Raw genomic sequence first — 18,458 nt, forward strand, 5'->3', positions numbered from 1 at the left:
CTACTTTGACAAAACCTCTGCAGGTTGCAAGCCCCTTGCAGGCATTACTGTGGGCAATCCTGTTGTAAACCAGCCAAGTAGAGTAGGTGTCTACATACATACATACATTAGAATTGTTTCAGATTTTGTAATAAACAGACCTTAAATCTAAACCGATTTTTGGACTGTATTTCCGCATTAAGGTGTAGCTCCTCTATTTCTGTCCCAAACACAGCTGGTGTAGGCAGCCTTTTCAGATGAGCATCAAATCCTACACATAAAAAAACATTCTTTATTTTTTTAGACAAAGAGAATAATTTGTGATTTGTTTAAGAAAAAACTTCACTTCAGTCACTGCTGCATCATTTTGGCTTCTTTTAAAACACAATGATACCAACACTACAAAACACTATTTTTATTACTAATTCTTATACAAACACTATATTCAGCAGTTCCACCATAATAAGGCTCACTGAACAATTTGAGAAGCAAGCTGAACATACCAAGATGAAAATACAGGATGAAGAAGGTGAATTGATCCTACTAAACAGAATATTGAATTATTTGGTATAAATCAACCTATGGTATCATGTTTTACCTTTTGGGGTGGCAATCCTGCCACTAACAACTTCATAACCATGGCTGTGTGTAAATACACACCACGGTGCAGTGTATTCTTCATAAGGCATCCAGCAACATCCTCGTTGTTTGCAGGTCATCTATTATCACAAACAACAATAGAAAAAAAATTACAGAAGGAGGATATAAAAGAAAACACTACTATCATGGATAATGCAAACAGTATTTTGCTACAGAAAGATCTAAAAATCAAACCCATAAAAGGTTATGGTACTGATTCAGACTTGCACAAAAGTTCACTTTGCGTGTGGGCATCGCAATTTTTAGCACCTGCTCATGCATCAAAGCTGAGTGGATGCATTTATAAGTGATTCAGAGTTATACAGTTCACGTAGCAGAAAACCAAACACACCCCTGAACTCGGGGTTTCTAAGGAGGACCGATTCCCAGTTCTGGTCTTCCTGCCAAGTTTGTATCTCAAAATGAGGCAAAACTAGATAAGTGTCCTGACCCTCATGTTTTGGTTTTGGTTTTGGATCTGGATTTCCCCTGGTTTTGGATCTGGATCTGGTTTGGGATTTTTTTCCTTGGTGTTTTGTTTTTTCGGTTTTGGTTTTGGATCTGGATTTTTTCTTAAAATATCATAAAAACAGCTAAAATTACATAAAATGGGCCTGTTTTTGTTCCTACAGTATTATTAATCTCAATAACATTTATTTCCAGTCATTTCCAATCAATTTTGACCACCTCACAATATTATTTTTTTCATCTAGTTAAGGTCAAAAGGTTGCATCCAGCTAGCTGGCTGACTAAGCTAACCGACAGTGGGTAGGTGGCACTAACATGTGACAGTTCAGCTTCCAAGTTCCAACATGGATACAGTGTCGGTTGGATACACCAATAGTACACTTAATGTGACAGCAGTGTCGGCAGTGCGGGGTGCTAGCGGTGTCCTCAATGTGAGAGTGCCAGTGGTGTTCTCCATGCGGAAGTGACGTCAGTGTTGGCAGTGTGGCGGTGTTGGCAGAGTGGGGGCCCTGGCAGTGTCCTGAGAGCATAGTGCCGGCAGAGTCGGCAGACTGGGGGTGCCAGCAGTATCCTCGGTGCAGTAGTGCTGACAGTGTTGGCTGTGCAGGGATGCCCTCGGTGTGGGAGTAGCGGCAGTGCGGGGTCACTGATGGAGTCCTCAATACATGGGGCAGTAGTCCAGGGGTGCTGGCAGTGTCCTTATTGCAGGGTGCCGGTGGTGTCGGCAAAGCAGTGGTGCCAGCGGTGTCCTCAGTGTGGGAGTGCCGGCAGTGTGGGGTCACTGATGGTGTCCATAGTGCGGGGGTGCTGGCAGTGTCCTAAGTGCAGGGTGCCGGTGGTGTCGGCAGTGCAGGGGTGCCCGTGGTGTCCTCAGTGTGGGAGTGCCAGCAGTGTGGGGTCACTGATGGTGTCCATAGTGCGGGGGTGCCTGCAGTGTCCTTAGTGCAGGGTGCCAGTGGTGTCAGCAGTGCAGGGGTGCTGGTGGTGTCCTCAGTGTGGGAGTGCCGGCAGTGTGGGGTCACTGATGGTGTGCATAGTGCGGGGGTGCCTGCAGTGTCCTTAGTGCAGGGTGCCAGTGGTGTCAGCAGTGCAGGGGTGCCAGTGGTGTCCTCAGTGTGGGAGAGCCAGCAGTGTGGGGCCGCTGATGGTGTCCTCAGTACGTGGGGCAGTAGTGCTGGCAGCGTTCTTAGTGCAGGGTGCCGGTGGTGTAGGCAAAGCAGAGGTGCCAGCGGTTTCCTCAGTGCAGTGCTGACAGTGTCGGCAGTGCAGGGGTGCCGGTGGTATCCTCAGTGTGGGAGTGCCGGCAGTGTCGGGTTGCTGACGGTGTCCTCAGTATGTGGGGCAGCAGTGCAGGGGTGCCGGCAGTGACCTCAGTGCAGGGTGTCGGCAGTGTCTGCAGAGCAGGGGTGCCAGTGATTTCCTCAGTGTGGGGTCCTGATGGTGTCGGCAGTGCATGGGAACTGGTGGTGTCCAGCAGTGTCGGCAGTGGGGTTGTCGGCAGTGGGGGATGCTGTCAGTGGGGGTCGGCAGCAGAGGTGGTGTCGGCAGTGGGGGGTGCCAGCAGTGTCAGGCAGTGGGGGATGGGCAGCATCTTTCACTTCCAAGGGGCTTGACGCTGATTGGCTGAGAGCCATGACAGACGGGTCTCTCAGCCAATCAGCATTAAGCCCACTCAAAACAAAACCTCGCAACCCGACAGCGAATCGCGAGGTTTTGCCTCGGGAGAAGGAAACTTGGGGCAGACAGGGAGATCCGAGCTTGGCTCAGAATGCCCTGGATCACTGAAATTTGGGAGGGTTCGGGTCTCTGAGAACCGAACCCGCTCATCCCTAGGCAAAACGTAATTTAAAAAAAAATCTTGGATATTGCTTGTTTTGAATTACATGAGACTCATGATCATGTGCAATTTCACACAGGACAGTATAGGGAGAGGGTGTAAGCTGGAGTTGTGCTTCAAAAAATGCCATTGGGACTCCATTAGGATTAGACTAGAGAGAGTTGTAGTAGGTAGATGGAGTAGGTGTATGGGCATAACTACCATAGGTGCAAGGGGTGCAGGAGCTATGAGACCCAGAGCTGAGGAGGGCCCATCTTCCTTGTCTGTTACATGTGTTATATACATTTTTCACCATTGAGTGGTACAGTACATAGGGGCACTTACAAACTTTTGCTATGGGGCCTTCAAATATCTAGTTACGCTCCCTGAGTAGGTGGGAAGGTTGACTTAAGGAATATTTGTAACTGTGTGTGTTTGTCATACACACTAGTTAGTAACTGCAATCTTGTCTATTGCAAACTGCAAACAGGCTTTTCTGTGTTTGTTTGTGAGACATAGTAGCACTTGCAATCCAGTGCTGCAAACAGGCTGTTGTAAATGTTTGTTAAAGTGAACTTCTTGTATTTGTTTTTTTTCACAAAGATATCTAAACTGTCTACACTGCAATATATAATTTAAATTGTCACTTGTGTATGAGCATACCTCCCAACATTTTAGATTACCAGAACGGGACTCTGCGAGCGCCTTCGATGGGTGCATTTGAAAGGGGGCATGATCTTAAGTCTGCTAGACCACATCCCCTAGTTGATTACTTTTTTGTGCACGACTGTATGTCACGCTTCCATTTTTCATCACACTGGGGGCAAGCTCAGCACTTCGGCAGCAGCTGAGCCGCCCCCAGTTTCTCCTGGCACTGAATGGATGCTGCGAGCTTGCCCAAATGTCCCCCAACCTCTTGACCAACCGTGGGACACAAACTCAAAAAAGTGGGACTGTCCTGCTGAAATTGGGATGGTTGGAAGATATGGACTTTAAGGGTAGAGATACAGTGTGATTTCAAGATTACTTGTCCACAAATACTATGCTGTGCTGTCTGAGTGAGCTGCACTCCTTAAAATTAAGACATATTTTCTTGTATGTCTTGAAAAGGCAGTGTGTATTACTGTTCATACTCTTGGAGTTGGTGAGTCCCCGTTAGCTGCGACCCTCCAAAAAAGTGGATTTTTTTTTCTGGTGTTAAAAAAAAATTTGCAGTCTTTTATATTTCAATTCAAATAGTATTTTAAAAGTGTGTGTCTTGGAAAGGCAGAATATATTACTGTAGCTACTGTGGGTGCCATTTCCCCATTATCTGTACCCAAAAAAATTAAAGAGGATAAAATATTTTTTTTATCTGGTGTAAGAAACAAAAATCTGCAGTAATTTATAAATCAAATGAAATAGTATTTGAAGATTGTGTGTCTTGGAAAGGCAACATATATTACTGTACTTACTATGGGTGTTGTTGTCATTTCCCTGTTCACTTAGCTGTACCCAAAACAATTAAGTGGTAAATAAATAAAAAATCTGGTGTCAAAAATAAATCTGCAATATTAATAAAACTGCAAGGTAAAGGTAACAGTCCTCATTTCCTTATCATTTCCTTATCTTTTTGTACAGTTAATTCACTTGGTGTGGTGGCAGTTAAATTCAACTACAGTATCTAGCTTTACTCCTGTCCTGGTATAAAAATAAATAATCATCAATAATAGAAGAAGAGCAACCCAGTACTAGTGCTGACAGAAATAATACTTCAACATCAACTTTTAAAAGAGGTCAAGGGGAAAGAAGGTGAAAGAAAGAGCACCTCAAATCTAAAAAAGTATTTCACAATCTAAAAGACAACATCAACTATGAAGAAAAAAGTTACTGCCAAAAAAATTTAAATTGCCAACCTGCCATATACCACATACTGTACAGTGGCAAGGAAAGACTCAGACCATGGTCTTTCTTTGTGAGTTCAGGTCCTGATACTGCTCTTTCATGCACTAGAATGCCTATTGTGAAATCCAGGGCAAACAGTCAGGCATCTTTGGCAACTGTAATGATGGATTCCAGTGGAAATGGCCTAATATTGTTTGATGATGATAATAACTATACTTATAAGGGTGATGAAGAGGAAGATAACATCTTCCAACTGTTAGGATGATTAACACTGTTAGCCTTATGTCCATTGGTAGCTTGGTTTAACCAAACTATTAAAATGTCTTCTTTTTTGGTGGCCCAGACATCTGGATCTGGATTCCTTTAAAAATGTAATTAAAACAATGCTGACTATGCCATTGCTCACAATATTGTTTTCACCAATATTGGTCAAAGTCTGCAGCAAGCTGGCTTGCTAAACTAAGCAACAGTTCAGTGGCACAAACACATGGCAGTTTAAAAGAAGATAGCATACCTAAGAAACATAGTGGCACAGCAGTGGCAGACAGGATAAAGTTAAATAAACTATATGATCCTATAGAATGTATTCATTAATCAAGAACTACTGTAATAGCCTAAAAGTGAAAGCCTATTAGAAGAAAATATACTATAGTACCAAAAAACTTCTCCAATCAGCAAATCACAGGCCTCAGTCCAATACAGGTGATTCAATATATAATAAAGCAAGGGGTCCTCCCCCCAAATCAGTAACCTCTGAGTTTAGGCTTGCATTGGAAAATAGGGGAATAAATGGAGTGGGGATCCCCCTATTTCCCAATAATCAGCACTAGGCTGAACTAGCCAGGAGGATATTACTATAGAAGGCAGACACAGTGTGGGATGCTCCTGCTATAATGTTAACTTAAATATCTGCTCACACTTATAACTGAATGATGCCATATTTGATGCTAAATCAAGTAGTATTTGAAACAGAAACATGTTTAATGAAAATGATAGTTCTACAAAAATAAGAAGTTGGCGCATTACGTCCAATTCTGTCACCTATCTGTCTGCCTACTGTAGGCACAAGTACAATTTGCAGAGGCCTCTCCGTAGGGCAGAGAGAAGGAATTCGGCTTGAAGTGTATTAGCCAGACCATCTAATGTTGGTGCATTGACACAAAATCAAAGTGATTGTTGTACACATTCCTGTAATTTGCATCTGAAGATGTACACAATTTAAATGTCATGCAAAGAAGCAAAAGAACAAATATGTCTTACTGGTGCACTCATTATTAATAGTAGATGAAAATCATAATGTATATAATAATGACAAAAACAAGAAAAAGTATTTATATGTAGACGTAATACTTAACCTTTATTTAATTGTTTAAAAAAAGAGAAAACAGTGTATTGGTAGATACACCTATATAAATCTAAAATCTCAAAAAAAATCTCAAAAAGATATATATGGATAATAAATAAATTTACACACAACAATCTTGCGTGTATAAATTCAGGCGAAAATATTAACTCCCAATTCCTAATTAAATATTCAACGAATATATAGTATGGTTAATTGGGGGATGAAAACCACCTGCTTCAATGTTCAAAGTATGTGAACAGTGTCATCACTGCATCAGTTAAATAAGGAAGATAACCGCATGTCCCAGTAAGTCATAAATATTACATGAAACATCAGAAAAATTGCAGCTCAAAAAATAAACAATGTTGAAGCCTGATAGGTAAATTAGGCTGAACTAATTGAAACGCTCACTAAGCTGAAATCATTATAAAAACATAATTATAATCATGATATATGTCAAATAATGGAATTCATGTATATACACATCAAAGATCCGAGTGTATATCACCTAAGAAACACATCTAGACATCAAGGCGTAAAGATGTTGAAAATAGTCAATATTCAATAGTAAATACATCTGTGCTGCAAAAGGTAGATATATCACAGCAAAAACAGAATATAAATCAATTCCATGATATCCAATGGTATTAATAGATGTCATGCTGATTCCTATACATGATATCTAAAATGAGCGTTTAATGAAATAACACTTGTATTGAATTAAAAGAAAAAAAAGGAAAAGAAAAGCCTGGGAGCTCTGCTGCACGGACGCCAGCCGAATGTCATAGGCAGGGAATGCGACTGCCTGTAGTGACGACCAGGTGATCAAGCCATCAGAGGCGAAATGCGCGTCCTGTCGGGCCGTTTGTACTGCACAGCCCAGCTCATACACTACAGGCAGTCGCATTCCCTGCCTATGACATTCGGCGGGCGTCCGTGCAGCAGAGCCCTTTTGATTCACCTCCAGCAGCCGCATTCCCTACCTATCAGCTCTCCACGAGGTATCTTTTTATCTCTCCTATCTCTATAGCGCTTTTAGGATCCAAGCCGGACTGAAACTCCTCCTCTGCTATGCTCATATAGCAACAGAGGGGAGATACTGTCAGGAGCGGGGATAGTAGAGGCGCTCTCCAACTGTTGTTTCCCTGGGGACATTGTTTTGCTTCTCTCTCATCCCTTGTTTGAAATCCACTTTGACAAGGGATAGCAGAAGTTGTTTAACATTTCTTTTCCCCAGGCTTTTCTTTCTTCTTCTTCACTTTATAAATGACACCTAGTAATGCTCATTGCAGATACATAGAATAAAATCAGGTTATACATCAATTAACATCCTCAGATATCATGGAATCCACATGTATTCTGTTTACACTGTGAAGTAATTATTGTGCACGGATTATTTTCAACATTTTGTGGATTTTTAGATGTGTTCGTTATATGATATACATTCAGATCATTAATGTGTGTATACATTATTTGTATAGCCTGAATTCTTTGTTTGACTGACCGTTTGTATTGCACAGCTCAGATGATTTACTACAGGCAGCTATATTCTCTGCCCATGATATTTGGCATACCTCTGTATGGCTAAGTTCTATTGAGTTACCACAGGCAGTCGCATTTCCTGCCTATCAACTCCTCACAAGGTATTTCTATACCATTTCTATCTCTATAGTGCTCTCTCATCCAAGCCGGACTGAAACTCCTCCTTTGCTATGCTATTATAGTAACAGAGGGGAGATACTGTCTGGAGCGGGGACAGCAGAAGCGCTCTTAAACTGTTGTTTCCCTGTGGACACTGTTTGCCTCTCTCTCATCCCTTGTTTGAAATTCATTTTGACAAGGGAAAGCAGAAGTCGTTTAAACACTTCTTCTCCCCAGGCTTTTCTTTTCCTTTTTTTTCTTTTAATTCAATACAAGTGTTATTTCATTAAACGCTCATTTTAGATATCATGTATAGGAATCAGCATGACATCTTTTAATACCATTGGATATCATGGAATAGATTTATATTCTGTTTTTGCTGTGATATATCTACCTTTTGCAGCACAGATGTATTTACTATTGAATATTGACTATTTTCAACATCTTTACGCCTTGATGTCTAGATGTGTTTCTTAGGTGATATACACTCGGATCTTTGATGTGTATATACATGAATTCCATTATTTGACATATATCATGATTATAATTATGTGTTTATAATAGGGATGTGCAGGCTCGGATAGGTTCGAGTTTGCACGTGGAGTTCGGATTTTTCCCTCCAAAAAAACGGAACTCAGAACGAGGCAAAACGTCATCTTACATGGACGAACATCATCATTCCTGGTCTTTTGTCCAGGAATGATGATGTTCGTCCATGTAAGATGACGTTTTGCCTCGTTCTGAGTTCCGTTTTTTTGGAGGGAAAAATCCGAACTCCACGTGCAAACTCGAAACTATCCGAGCCTGCACATCCCTAGTTTATAATGATTTCAGCTTAGTGAGTGTTTCAATTAGTTCAGCCTAATTTACCTATCAGGCTTCAACATTGTTTATTTTTTGAGCTGCAATTTTTCTGATGTTTCATGTAATATTTATGACTTACTGGGACATGCGGTTATCTTCCTTATTTAACTGATGCAGTGATGACACTGTTCACATACTTTGAACATTGAAGCAGGTGGTTTTCATCCCCCAATTAACCATACTATATATTCGTTGAATATTTAATTAGGAATTGGGAGTTAATATTTTCGCCTGAATTTATACACGCAAGACTGTTGTGTGTAAATTTATTTATTATCCATATATATCTTTTTGAGATTTTTTTGAGATTTTAGATTTATATAGGTGTATCTACCAATACACTGTTTTCTCTTTTTTTAAACAATTAAATAAAGGTTAAGTATTACGTCTAAATATAAATACTTTTTCTTGTTTTTGTCATTATTAAATACATTATGATTTTCATCTACTATTAATAATGAGTGCACCAGTAAGACATATTTGTTCTTTTGCTTCTTTGCATGATATTTGAATTGTGATTTGCACAAATTTTCTGGTAGCACCTCCAACCACAGTATCAGTCTTACTTCAATTTATTTCAGTTAAGACCTGCATGTTGGTATTTATAATTTCACTTAGATTTATTACATGACCATACTGAGTGACTGGTGCGGACTCCACTCATACTCTTTTTGTCCGATGTACACAATTTGCAAGTCATGATAAATTGGCAAAATCTCAAAATGTGGCCAACTCTTCATGGCAATCGCCATCATCATCATCGTCTTTATCATCATCAACATCATCATCATTTCTTAACTTGCACCGAGGGACAAGTACCTACTGTACAAGTTTCCCACCTCCAGACATAAATATATCCTCCTGTGTCTGTCTTTATAGGTCGCATTTGCGCCAACATGCCTATATTGTACTTTGGCCACACTTAGAACCGTCCCTTTTGTCTTTTCACTCATAAGCAAACAGTGTTAAGTTCAAGATGCGACTGACAGCTCGTATTGGGCGTAAATGTAAGTAGTGCTTTGTGCACATGCGTGAATGTAAAAAGACTTATTTCACACAGCAAAACACACTTTGTGCCCAATTTAACATGTCCCCACCAGTGAGCAGGTCTTTTTTTTTTCAACATTAGTATTTATTAATTTTTGCACATAATAAATATGATACAGAAAGTAGAAAGGGAGGGACACAATATAGGGATAAGGAGGGTATACAAATATCTCTACAACAAACAAGTAAATAAAAACATTTATTATAATCACCTGAATGAAGGGTTGAATAGACTGGGACCATGTATATATTACGTTATTGGGCACTACAAGATTTCTGTTGTTAACGCTGCCACCAGCAAGAAAGTCACCTACATGTTTCCAGCTCAACAAAAACTTAGCAATTTAGAAATGTACAACAAGAAACGAAAGATTCCGCACAGAACAACTTCTACTTAATGGAAACCAATTATATATCATCACTGGATAAATTGTATCATTAAGATTTGTTGGTGGTGCTCCCAAAGCTCAAGATTAAACATGCAAAGACAACGAAAGAAAGAAAGTAGAGCTAGTCGCTGGGGCACGCTTGTAAATAAATGGTTTATGAATAAATGGATGTTTTTAATAAAACATAACTTTTAATATTCATCAATAAAATAATGAGGCACCTTGCATTCTATACATAAAGTACAGATTTATACCAATATCTCTTTGTACCCATTGATATAGAGATTTATTTAATATTTCGCCGTTACACACAGCATATGATTATTATATCATCTGTACTTTATGTATAGAATGCAAGGTGCCTCATTATTTTATTGATGAATATTGAAAGTTATGTTTTATTAAAAACATCCATTTATTCATAAACCATTTATTTACAAGCGTGCCCCAGCGACTAGCTCTACTTTCTTTCTTTCATTGTCTTTGCAATTTAGAAATGTCTAAATTCATAATGCTATGGCAGAATTGGGAGAGTTAATAACCATTGCTTATAGAAAGGCTTACCTCAGAAGCTACTTGGTCTGGAAGGCAGTCTATCCTGTTATTGATATCTATTTCTGGGCACTGTGGTTCAAATGGGGGTTTCGTTGATGTTACTGAGCAAATAAAGAAACAGGAATAAATTAAACTTAATTATTGCATTTCAGTTTAAACCTACTTATTTTCTTAGCTTCAACAGAAATCTTTCAAGAAAGATTATATAGTAAAGAAGCAGACTGTATCAGGAGATAAGGGTTCTATCCTCTGAGCTACTAATTTATTAACTTAATCACATCAAAAAATAGAAACAACAGGAGACATTTACTGTCCTATTTAAACCACAAACAAGCTAAGGGGGGAACTGAGATTAATAAAAATTATCTTGTAATCTACATCTCGGAAAAAATAATTAAGGGAAAAAAATATAAAAGTTAAAGCCACACTAACAAATATATTATTTAGCATTTACTCAAGAGGGAAGGAGGAATCAACGTACATTTTAAAATTTATATAGTGATATTAGTTTTACCAGTAATTACTGTATGTCTCAGGGTTGGTTATAGATTGTACAAAACTGTTAGTAGCATTACTTCCTTAAGTATTTATTGAAATGTTGCAATAATGTTAATGCAGTATGATAGGTTAATCACATGCTTGTGCATCACACCATACCTGGCTGAGTACAAACATTTGTACTCATCCTCCACGTTCACCATTCACAGATTACATTCGTCATTCATATTTGAGGCTTGTAATGTAGGTTTAACCTTTACCTTTGAAGTTTGCCATTCATGATAAATTAGTATTTTGATATATTTTTAATTTGAAACACTACTTAACCCTTCACTGCTAAAGACAAGTGGGACTAAGGGGTCTAATTCATCATCCCTTACTTTCTACAAAAGTGGGTAAAAATTTATATTTTCCCCTACTTTTGCAAAAATTAAGGTTTAGGGCTATTCGTCATTCCTGTAATGCAGGAGCTATAACAGATATCTCCTGGTTGCAATTCTCCCCCCAGATAATTTCCACAGCCCCCATATTTTAGTATGGGGACGTAGAAATAATGTAATTCATGAAGTTGCGAAAAAGCTGGAAGGCAGGTCTGGATCGGACACCCGCGGGAGGGGGCTGGATCGGACACCCACGGGAGAGGGGAGTGGATCGGATACCTGGGGGAGGGGGGCCGGATCGGACACCCATGGTGGCTGCAGAGGGGAGGGTGTGAAAGACAGTGGGGGAATAGAGGGGGGGGGAGACGCAGTAAGGAAATCCTTATGGATATCTCAGCTGTAAAGGTAAAAGTATCACTTTTCCGAAAAGCTGACTCCACTAAAAGAGCAGCTTTTCGGAAGTGATACATCTGTTAGTGAGGCATGATGAATGCCTTCAAAACATTTTTAAACTCACTGCAAGTTTAAAACATAATTATTACTAGTGATAATTATGTAATGATGAAAAGGCACCTTAGTGTCCTTATAGATATACATAGGGGCCTATTTATAATAATTTTTCTATATATAAAATAATGAATTATTCTCCCCATCCTGCCATCCGGTCTACTCTTTCGGGAACCTGGGGAACTTCTGAAATATTTGGAAGTCTTCCAGAGGTTCTGGAATAGCAGGCAAGGATGCTAGTATGCTTAGACTCCTCCAGCATTATTAACAAATAGTGCTCTGGTCTGAAGGAATTATTTCTTAGAGTCCTAGGGACTGATTCTGAGTAACATGTAATACAAATGCAATTCCGACCACTTCTTGCAATTAGAAATCCCATGGGAACATCCACCATATTTAAAGTCTGACACACTATGTGACCACACCATCTACCTCAACTTCAGAGAGCAGCCATCATCACTATTAAAGCATTTGCACCAGCTGTATCCTTGGTGCTTAACATCTGACCGAATCTGATGGATCTCTGCATACAGTATATTCAGCTCAGAATAAGAATAAGCTCTGTACACGCTCCTTGGCAATTTATTCTATGTGCAAACACCCTGTTACCACCCCTTTGCCATCCAGCAATTCCCATCCAGCTACAAGTGAAAAGCAATTCGGAGGTGTACGACTCAGAATCGCTCGCAAGTACTTTTAGATGTGTATGCAACCTTCAATGCATGCATAGTTTGTTAACATCTTCCTCCATTCAATAACTAGTGCACCTGAGCTGTCACTTTATAACTCTGCCTATCACAGCTATCAGTGCAAGTTATAGGTACAGATGTGTGCCGAACCCCGTGTTTTGGTTTGGGTTTTGGTTTTGGCTCTGGATCTCCCCTAGTTTTGGATCTGAATCTGGTTTTGGATTTTTTTTCGTTGGTGTTTTGTTTTTCGGTTTTGGTTTTGGATCTGTGTTATTTCCAAAAATATATATAAGCAGCTAAACCTACATAATTTGGGCCTGTTTTTGTTCCTACAGCTCACAATATTGATTTCCAAAGGCTGTAGCAAGCTGGCTGACTAAAATAAGCAACAGAGCAGCGGCACAAACACATAGCAGTTTTAAAAAATATAGGACATCTGTGAAACATTGCCACACAGCAGTGGCAGACTGGATGGCAGTTTCGTAAACTATAATAATGTCAGTCGGCAATGCCCAAAATTGAGCCAAATGTAAAGAAAAGAGGTGCAAGATGGAATTGTCCCTCCCACCCACTCTTATGTGGGATATTAAAAAAGACATGCACAGTTTAACAAACCAAGCACTTTAGCCACTAGGACTGACACTTTCGTGGCTGAACTCCTTGGTTTGTTGGGCCTCCACAAAACATTTTTTGGAAGGACTACCTTCAATTATTAAGGAGGCGGTTGATGATGAGGGTGTTGGTGGTGGAGATTGCATTTGCTGGTCCAAACTGCTGGTAGCTGATACTGGACTGCTTGTTATTAATTTACAAATTATAATTTTGTTAAACAAATTGCACGAACTCGCTGCAAATGACGTAACAGGGAGGAGGTGCCTAGATGGTTAACGTCCCTTCCTCTGCTAACTTTGGCTTTACAATGGAACAGACGCCTTCACAACTGTTGTCAGAATTTAGACGAAAATAATTCCACAACCAAGATGTGGCTTTTCTGGATTTCTTTTAATCATTAGCAAGAACTGCTGCCACTGGTGGCTGATTTACGCAAAGCACATCCTCATCATCAACATCCACATTAGCGTCAGATAGGACACAAATTTCCCCCTCATCCTCCTTTTGCACTTCCTCCACACTATCATCCTCATTTTTTATTATTTCACCATCTACTAGCACAGCCGTTATGGCGTCAGTGATCCGCTGTGAAACTGGGTGACAGCTGTTATACTTACTTCCTCTATCAAAGGACTGTTTAATAGTCAATTGTTTTTTTTAATTACTTCCGATCACGAATGAGGATGTTGATGATGATGCAGATGTTGGTGGTGGATATTGCAGGTGCTTGGATCCAGATAGAAGGGAGCAGCTAGGTGATACTGAACTGATTGTTGTTCAGCTTTTTGACCCCAAAGTTTTAGAATTTTAAATACCCTTTCCAATTTGATGAATGCAATTCAAGTGACGTAACAGGGAGGCGGTACCAAGATAGTTATGGTCCTTACCTCTACTCACTGTTACTTGGCAATGGTTATAAATGGCTTGGCAAAGTTGTCCGGATTTGGGTGGAAATAATTCCACACATGAGAAGTGGATTTTTTGGTCCTTTGCCCAGGCATGGCAACAATGGGATTTTTCCCACCATGGGCAACAACTGTTGCCTGATTTATAGTTTTTACACAAACATCCTCGCCATCAACATAAATATCCTCCTCATTCTCCTCATGCAATTTCACAGAAGCATCCTTGATTTCTACATCAGAAGGCACAAAAATGGTGGAAGAAGAATCCTCTTCAAGTACAGTATTAGAAAGGTCAGGATCACACATGGCAACCGTAGACACACTTGGACTCTCCTCTGGGATTTCTGATTTTTTCCGAGCACACAGTTGGTTCAGGTGTCTTACTCATCTTAACAATTTATATTTTTTTACCTCTCCTACAAGCAGAGGGGCTTAAATTATCACTAGAACCATCATTCATATATAGAGGCCAATGCCTTATCCTTTCCTTGCCACTTGGTGTAGTGAATGGCATATTGCCAATTTTTTGTTTCTCTAAAGCTGACTTATCTTTCATTTTTTTTTGCTTTAACAGGTTAAAAGTAGATTTTTTTTAGCCTGAATTTTTGGCCTGACTTAAGCCCTGGTACATCGCCCTTCATAGATGACATTGATGGCCTTGCATCGTCATCATGACTGCTGCCAGCAGCTACAAGACTGGTATGTGGATCCTGCTCTCCGGTCATGTGACTGTCCTCCATACTCACTATGCACACAACCACACACAACAAAAATATATTGGTTTTATTTTTATTATTTTGGGCAGCAGCCCATCGACAGACAGCAGCACAGCACCCCTGCGCACCTACGCCGATGACAGGTGTGGCTAACATGCCACACAATTTTTTTTTTAACACTGGGCTGAACCCCTGAAAAGAGGCAGCAGCCCCTTAACAGACACTTGTCATCAGCACTACACCCCTGCACTGATGACAAGTGTGGCTTAGCTAACACTATTTTGTTTTCACACTGGGGGTGGGTAAAGACTAGAGCACCCCTGAAGGACAGAGCACCCCCTGGACAACACAGCACTACAGCCAGCCAGCCCCTATGGACAGGACAAGTACAACAGCCAGCCCCTATGGACAGGACAATGACAGCCAGCCAGCTCCTACGGACAGGACAATGACAGGTAGCCCATATGGACACAGCCCCTCTATATACAACAGCCAGCCAGTAACAAGTATTAAGTATTGACAATATAACAACAGCACAGCACAGCTCCCAGCTACCTCTCTCTTCACTCTCCTCAGCCGGAATGAAAAATGGCGGCGAATCCCACAGCAGGTTGATGATGGTTTGCCTCTTTTTCAGATCCGAGTCACGGGACAACCCAAGCTGACTCATATCTGCCTCAGGTCCCCAAAGTTCGGGTTGGTCCAGTTCTCAGGGAACCGGACCCGCTCATCTCTAGTTATAGGGTCTGCTCCTTCATCCTATGTCCTGCTGTGTTTTGGCTTGTTCTCGGTTGCTGATCCTGTGATTTATCATGACTTTGCTGTTTGCATAACATCTGCCACTAATCCTGTGCCTGAACTATAAAAACCTACCTGTCTACCAGTTACCTCTGTTATACAAAGTTACAAGGCATATTTATATATTATGAAATATTAGAATATAGATTTATTTATTTTAAAAGCTTTAAGATACTTAATATGTAGGCACCATGATTTAAAAAGAAAGTTCTGGATGCAGAAAAAGAACATACAATGAATAAATAAATAATTTAATAAAGAATAAAATTTAACAAATGCTGACTTCATTGCCTCCAACCATTGTCTATTATTTATTATAACAACAATGACAATTTTTTTTACAATTTCTGAGACAGTGAACTTTATAGAAACTCCCTCTGGTTGTGAGTTGTCAGTCCTCTCCTTATTTGCAATATAAAATATGTGAATATTTGGTTTAAAGCACATGTTTAGTCAAGATCTGTTTTGGTAAGTTTTGAATATCCTATTTAGTGATCCACACCATCTGCTTAATTCCCAAGGAAATTTTAATAACCAAATAAATCATTCTTTTTGTGCCTGGAGATAAATACAGTTTTGCACTTTTTGAAAACTTTGTTGAGGAAAAATATAGAAACAATTTTAAAAAAAATGTGGTCACCTTTATTTTATCTAGAATTCAAAGATAAAGATACTTGAATCAATTCAAACCAATTTCAAATTCAATCAGATTTGGCTGGTTTAACAGTCAAGGCTTGTTCATGGTACAAACGTGACATTGAGCCAGATCATTTTTGCCATTCCAAGTTTTTATCTCACATTCATTGAGTAAAATCTTAATATGTACAAATATACTAACAATGTTGTCTGTTCAAACTGAGATGGCTATAGTTTAATGTACTTTAACAAGTTTCGATTTTTAAGAATGAGCATTTATGTGTTCAAGTTTGAAATTTAAGGTGCAAAGTTTAAAGTTACCAGTTATTGCTCACCATTTACAGTTCACAGTTCTTTAAAAAGCTGTTAAACTATAAAATGTTGTCTCTTAATGCTTAAATGGCTAGGTTTTATAGTTTGGGATTTGAACAGCAAACTATTAGTTATTAAGCTCAAATATGGTTGAACTGACTCATACATGATAGAACTTGCTCAAACATGGACAGACCTGTTCACCTTGGTCAAATATAGCCTAGTAATAAGTAGTTTATCTAAAGTTTGAAAATTTTCAGCAAGTTTTTGAGCTTTAGAGCTAACACAACCAAACGGTGCGTGAAACACTTTTAATAAATTCCTCTTTCCTAACAACATCTTAATGGCAGTGTATACAATAATTTAAACTCAAAAAGAAACCATGGAATATATAATTAATTGAAATAGTATATTGTAGCCTATGTATTACCATACTCAGGGGCCCATTTATCAAAAAGTTTTATCATACAAAACGAGTCGTTAAGCTCATTGCATATGATTAATGGTGCGCCAGTCAATCAGCTCCCAACTGTAATTTTTCTAACAGATGACAGTTAGGAGCTGATTAGCTGGGGCACCACTATCATAAGCAACACGTTTTCAAACTTGTTGGGTATGAAAAACCTTGTTGATAAATGGGCCCCTAAATAAACTACAGCATCATTGCCTCTCAGTGAATGGATCTCAATGTTAGTGTTATATTGTTATTATGTCAATAAATAAAAAATAATTGATACTAAAATAAAAGGAAATCAAAAGGAAACTGCAAGTTTTATGATTTTGAAGTTCAAACAGTATGTAGGATACAGTAGTTTATATTATATGCTTGCATGCACAATAGCTATTCTGGTTTCAACCAGTACAATACCTATTATTTCCTTGAGTCCTGGTTCTCCTGTTGCAAAAAGTACAACAAACACTATCGATATTATAGTGACCAAAATAAACATCACAATGAGTGATATCTCCAAAGAACTACATTTTCTTTTTTTCCCCATCTAAAAAAGAAAAAAAACATAAAACTTTCATTGCTGTATCATACATAAATAAAGCAACAAAACCAAGACATAAGTGATAAATCAAAATTACAGCCTATGAAATTTTGCATTAAGGCAACAGTGATGAAAATATCAAATTCATAATACAGATTAAAACTTTATATCCAGAACTGTTTCACCTGTGGACCCTGTTTCCCATCTTGATAGAGGGCCGCATTCTTGAATGATAGCCCACTTGCTGTGCCTAATAAATCATATTCATATACAAAGACATAACTATGAAAGAAAAATCACCTATGGGACCCACAGCTGTACCCAATGTTTATATGTGGCTTTTATTTCACCTTAAGCCAATACAATGTGCCCATACAACATTTTAATATAAAGCTACAAATGTCTTGTAATGCAACTGTTCATAAATACTAGTATTATCTTGATTTTTTAAATATACATATTAGATTTATATTAGTATAGTAATATGTATATTTAAAAAATCAAGATAATAAGGGATCAATCCGATTAGGAGCGAGTTTGAGATATTGAGTTTGTTTAAAAAAACTTGTATACATCACAGGAAACTTTGTGCACCTGCGATATGCGAGATCCAAGAAATGCTAATTTGCAGTAGTCGCTGTAAGGGTGTGCGACTTTTCTACAAAATGTACCCTGGGTGAAGTGCATGAAACAGTAGGGAACCATCCTGGACCCAGAAAATAGAGATAGCAAGACCATATAGAAGGTTGTTAGTGGCAATAATGAAAGTACTGGGGGTTCTTAAAA

At 39.1% G+C, this 18,458-nt stretch overlaps 1 protein-coding gene across 1 annotated transcript in view; it reads right to left on the reverse strand.

The window, feature by feature from the left end:
- Positions 1–17,678, reverse strand: part of MGAM (maltase-glucoamylase) — a 242,917-nt gene extending 225,239 nt beyond the window's left edge. Inside the window, exons 1-4 of the mRNA XM_088452310.1 lie at positions 17,549–17,678; positions 10,637–10,728; positions 578–698; positions 141–250 (exon numbers count right to left, since the gene is read on the reverse strand). Coding sequence (XP_088308436.1) covers positions 141–250; positions 578–698; positions 10,637–10,728; positions 17,549–17,678 — 453 coding nt within the window. The remainder of the gene's footprint in view (positions 1–140; positions 251–577; positions 699–10,636; positions 10,729–17,548) is intronic.
- Between the last annotated feature and the right edge of the window lie 780 nt (positions 17,679–18,458).

This window comes from Taudactylus pleione, unplaced genomic scaffold, assembly GCF_031769625.1.
Source record: "Taudactylus pleione unplaced genomic scaffold, aTauple2 ptg000037l, whole genome shotgun sequence".
Lineage (NCBI taxonomy): Eukaryota > Metazoa > Chordata > Amphibia > Anura > Myobatrachidae > Taudactylus > Taudactylus pleione.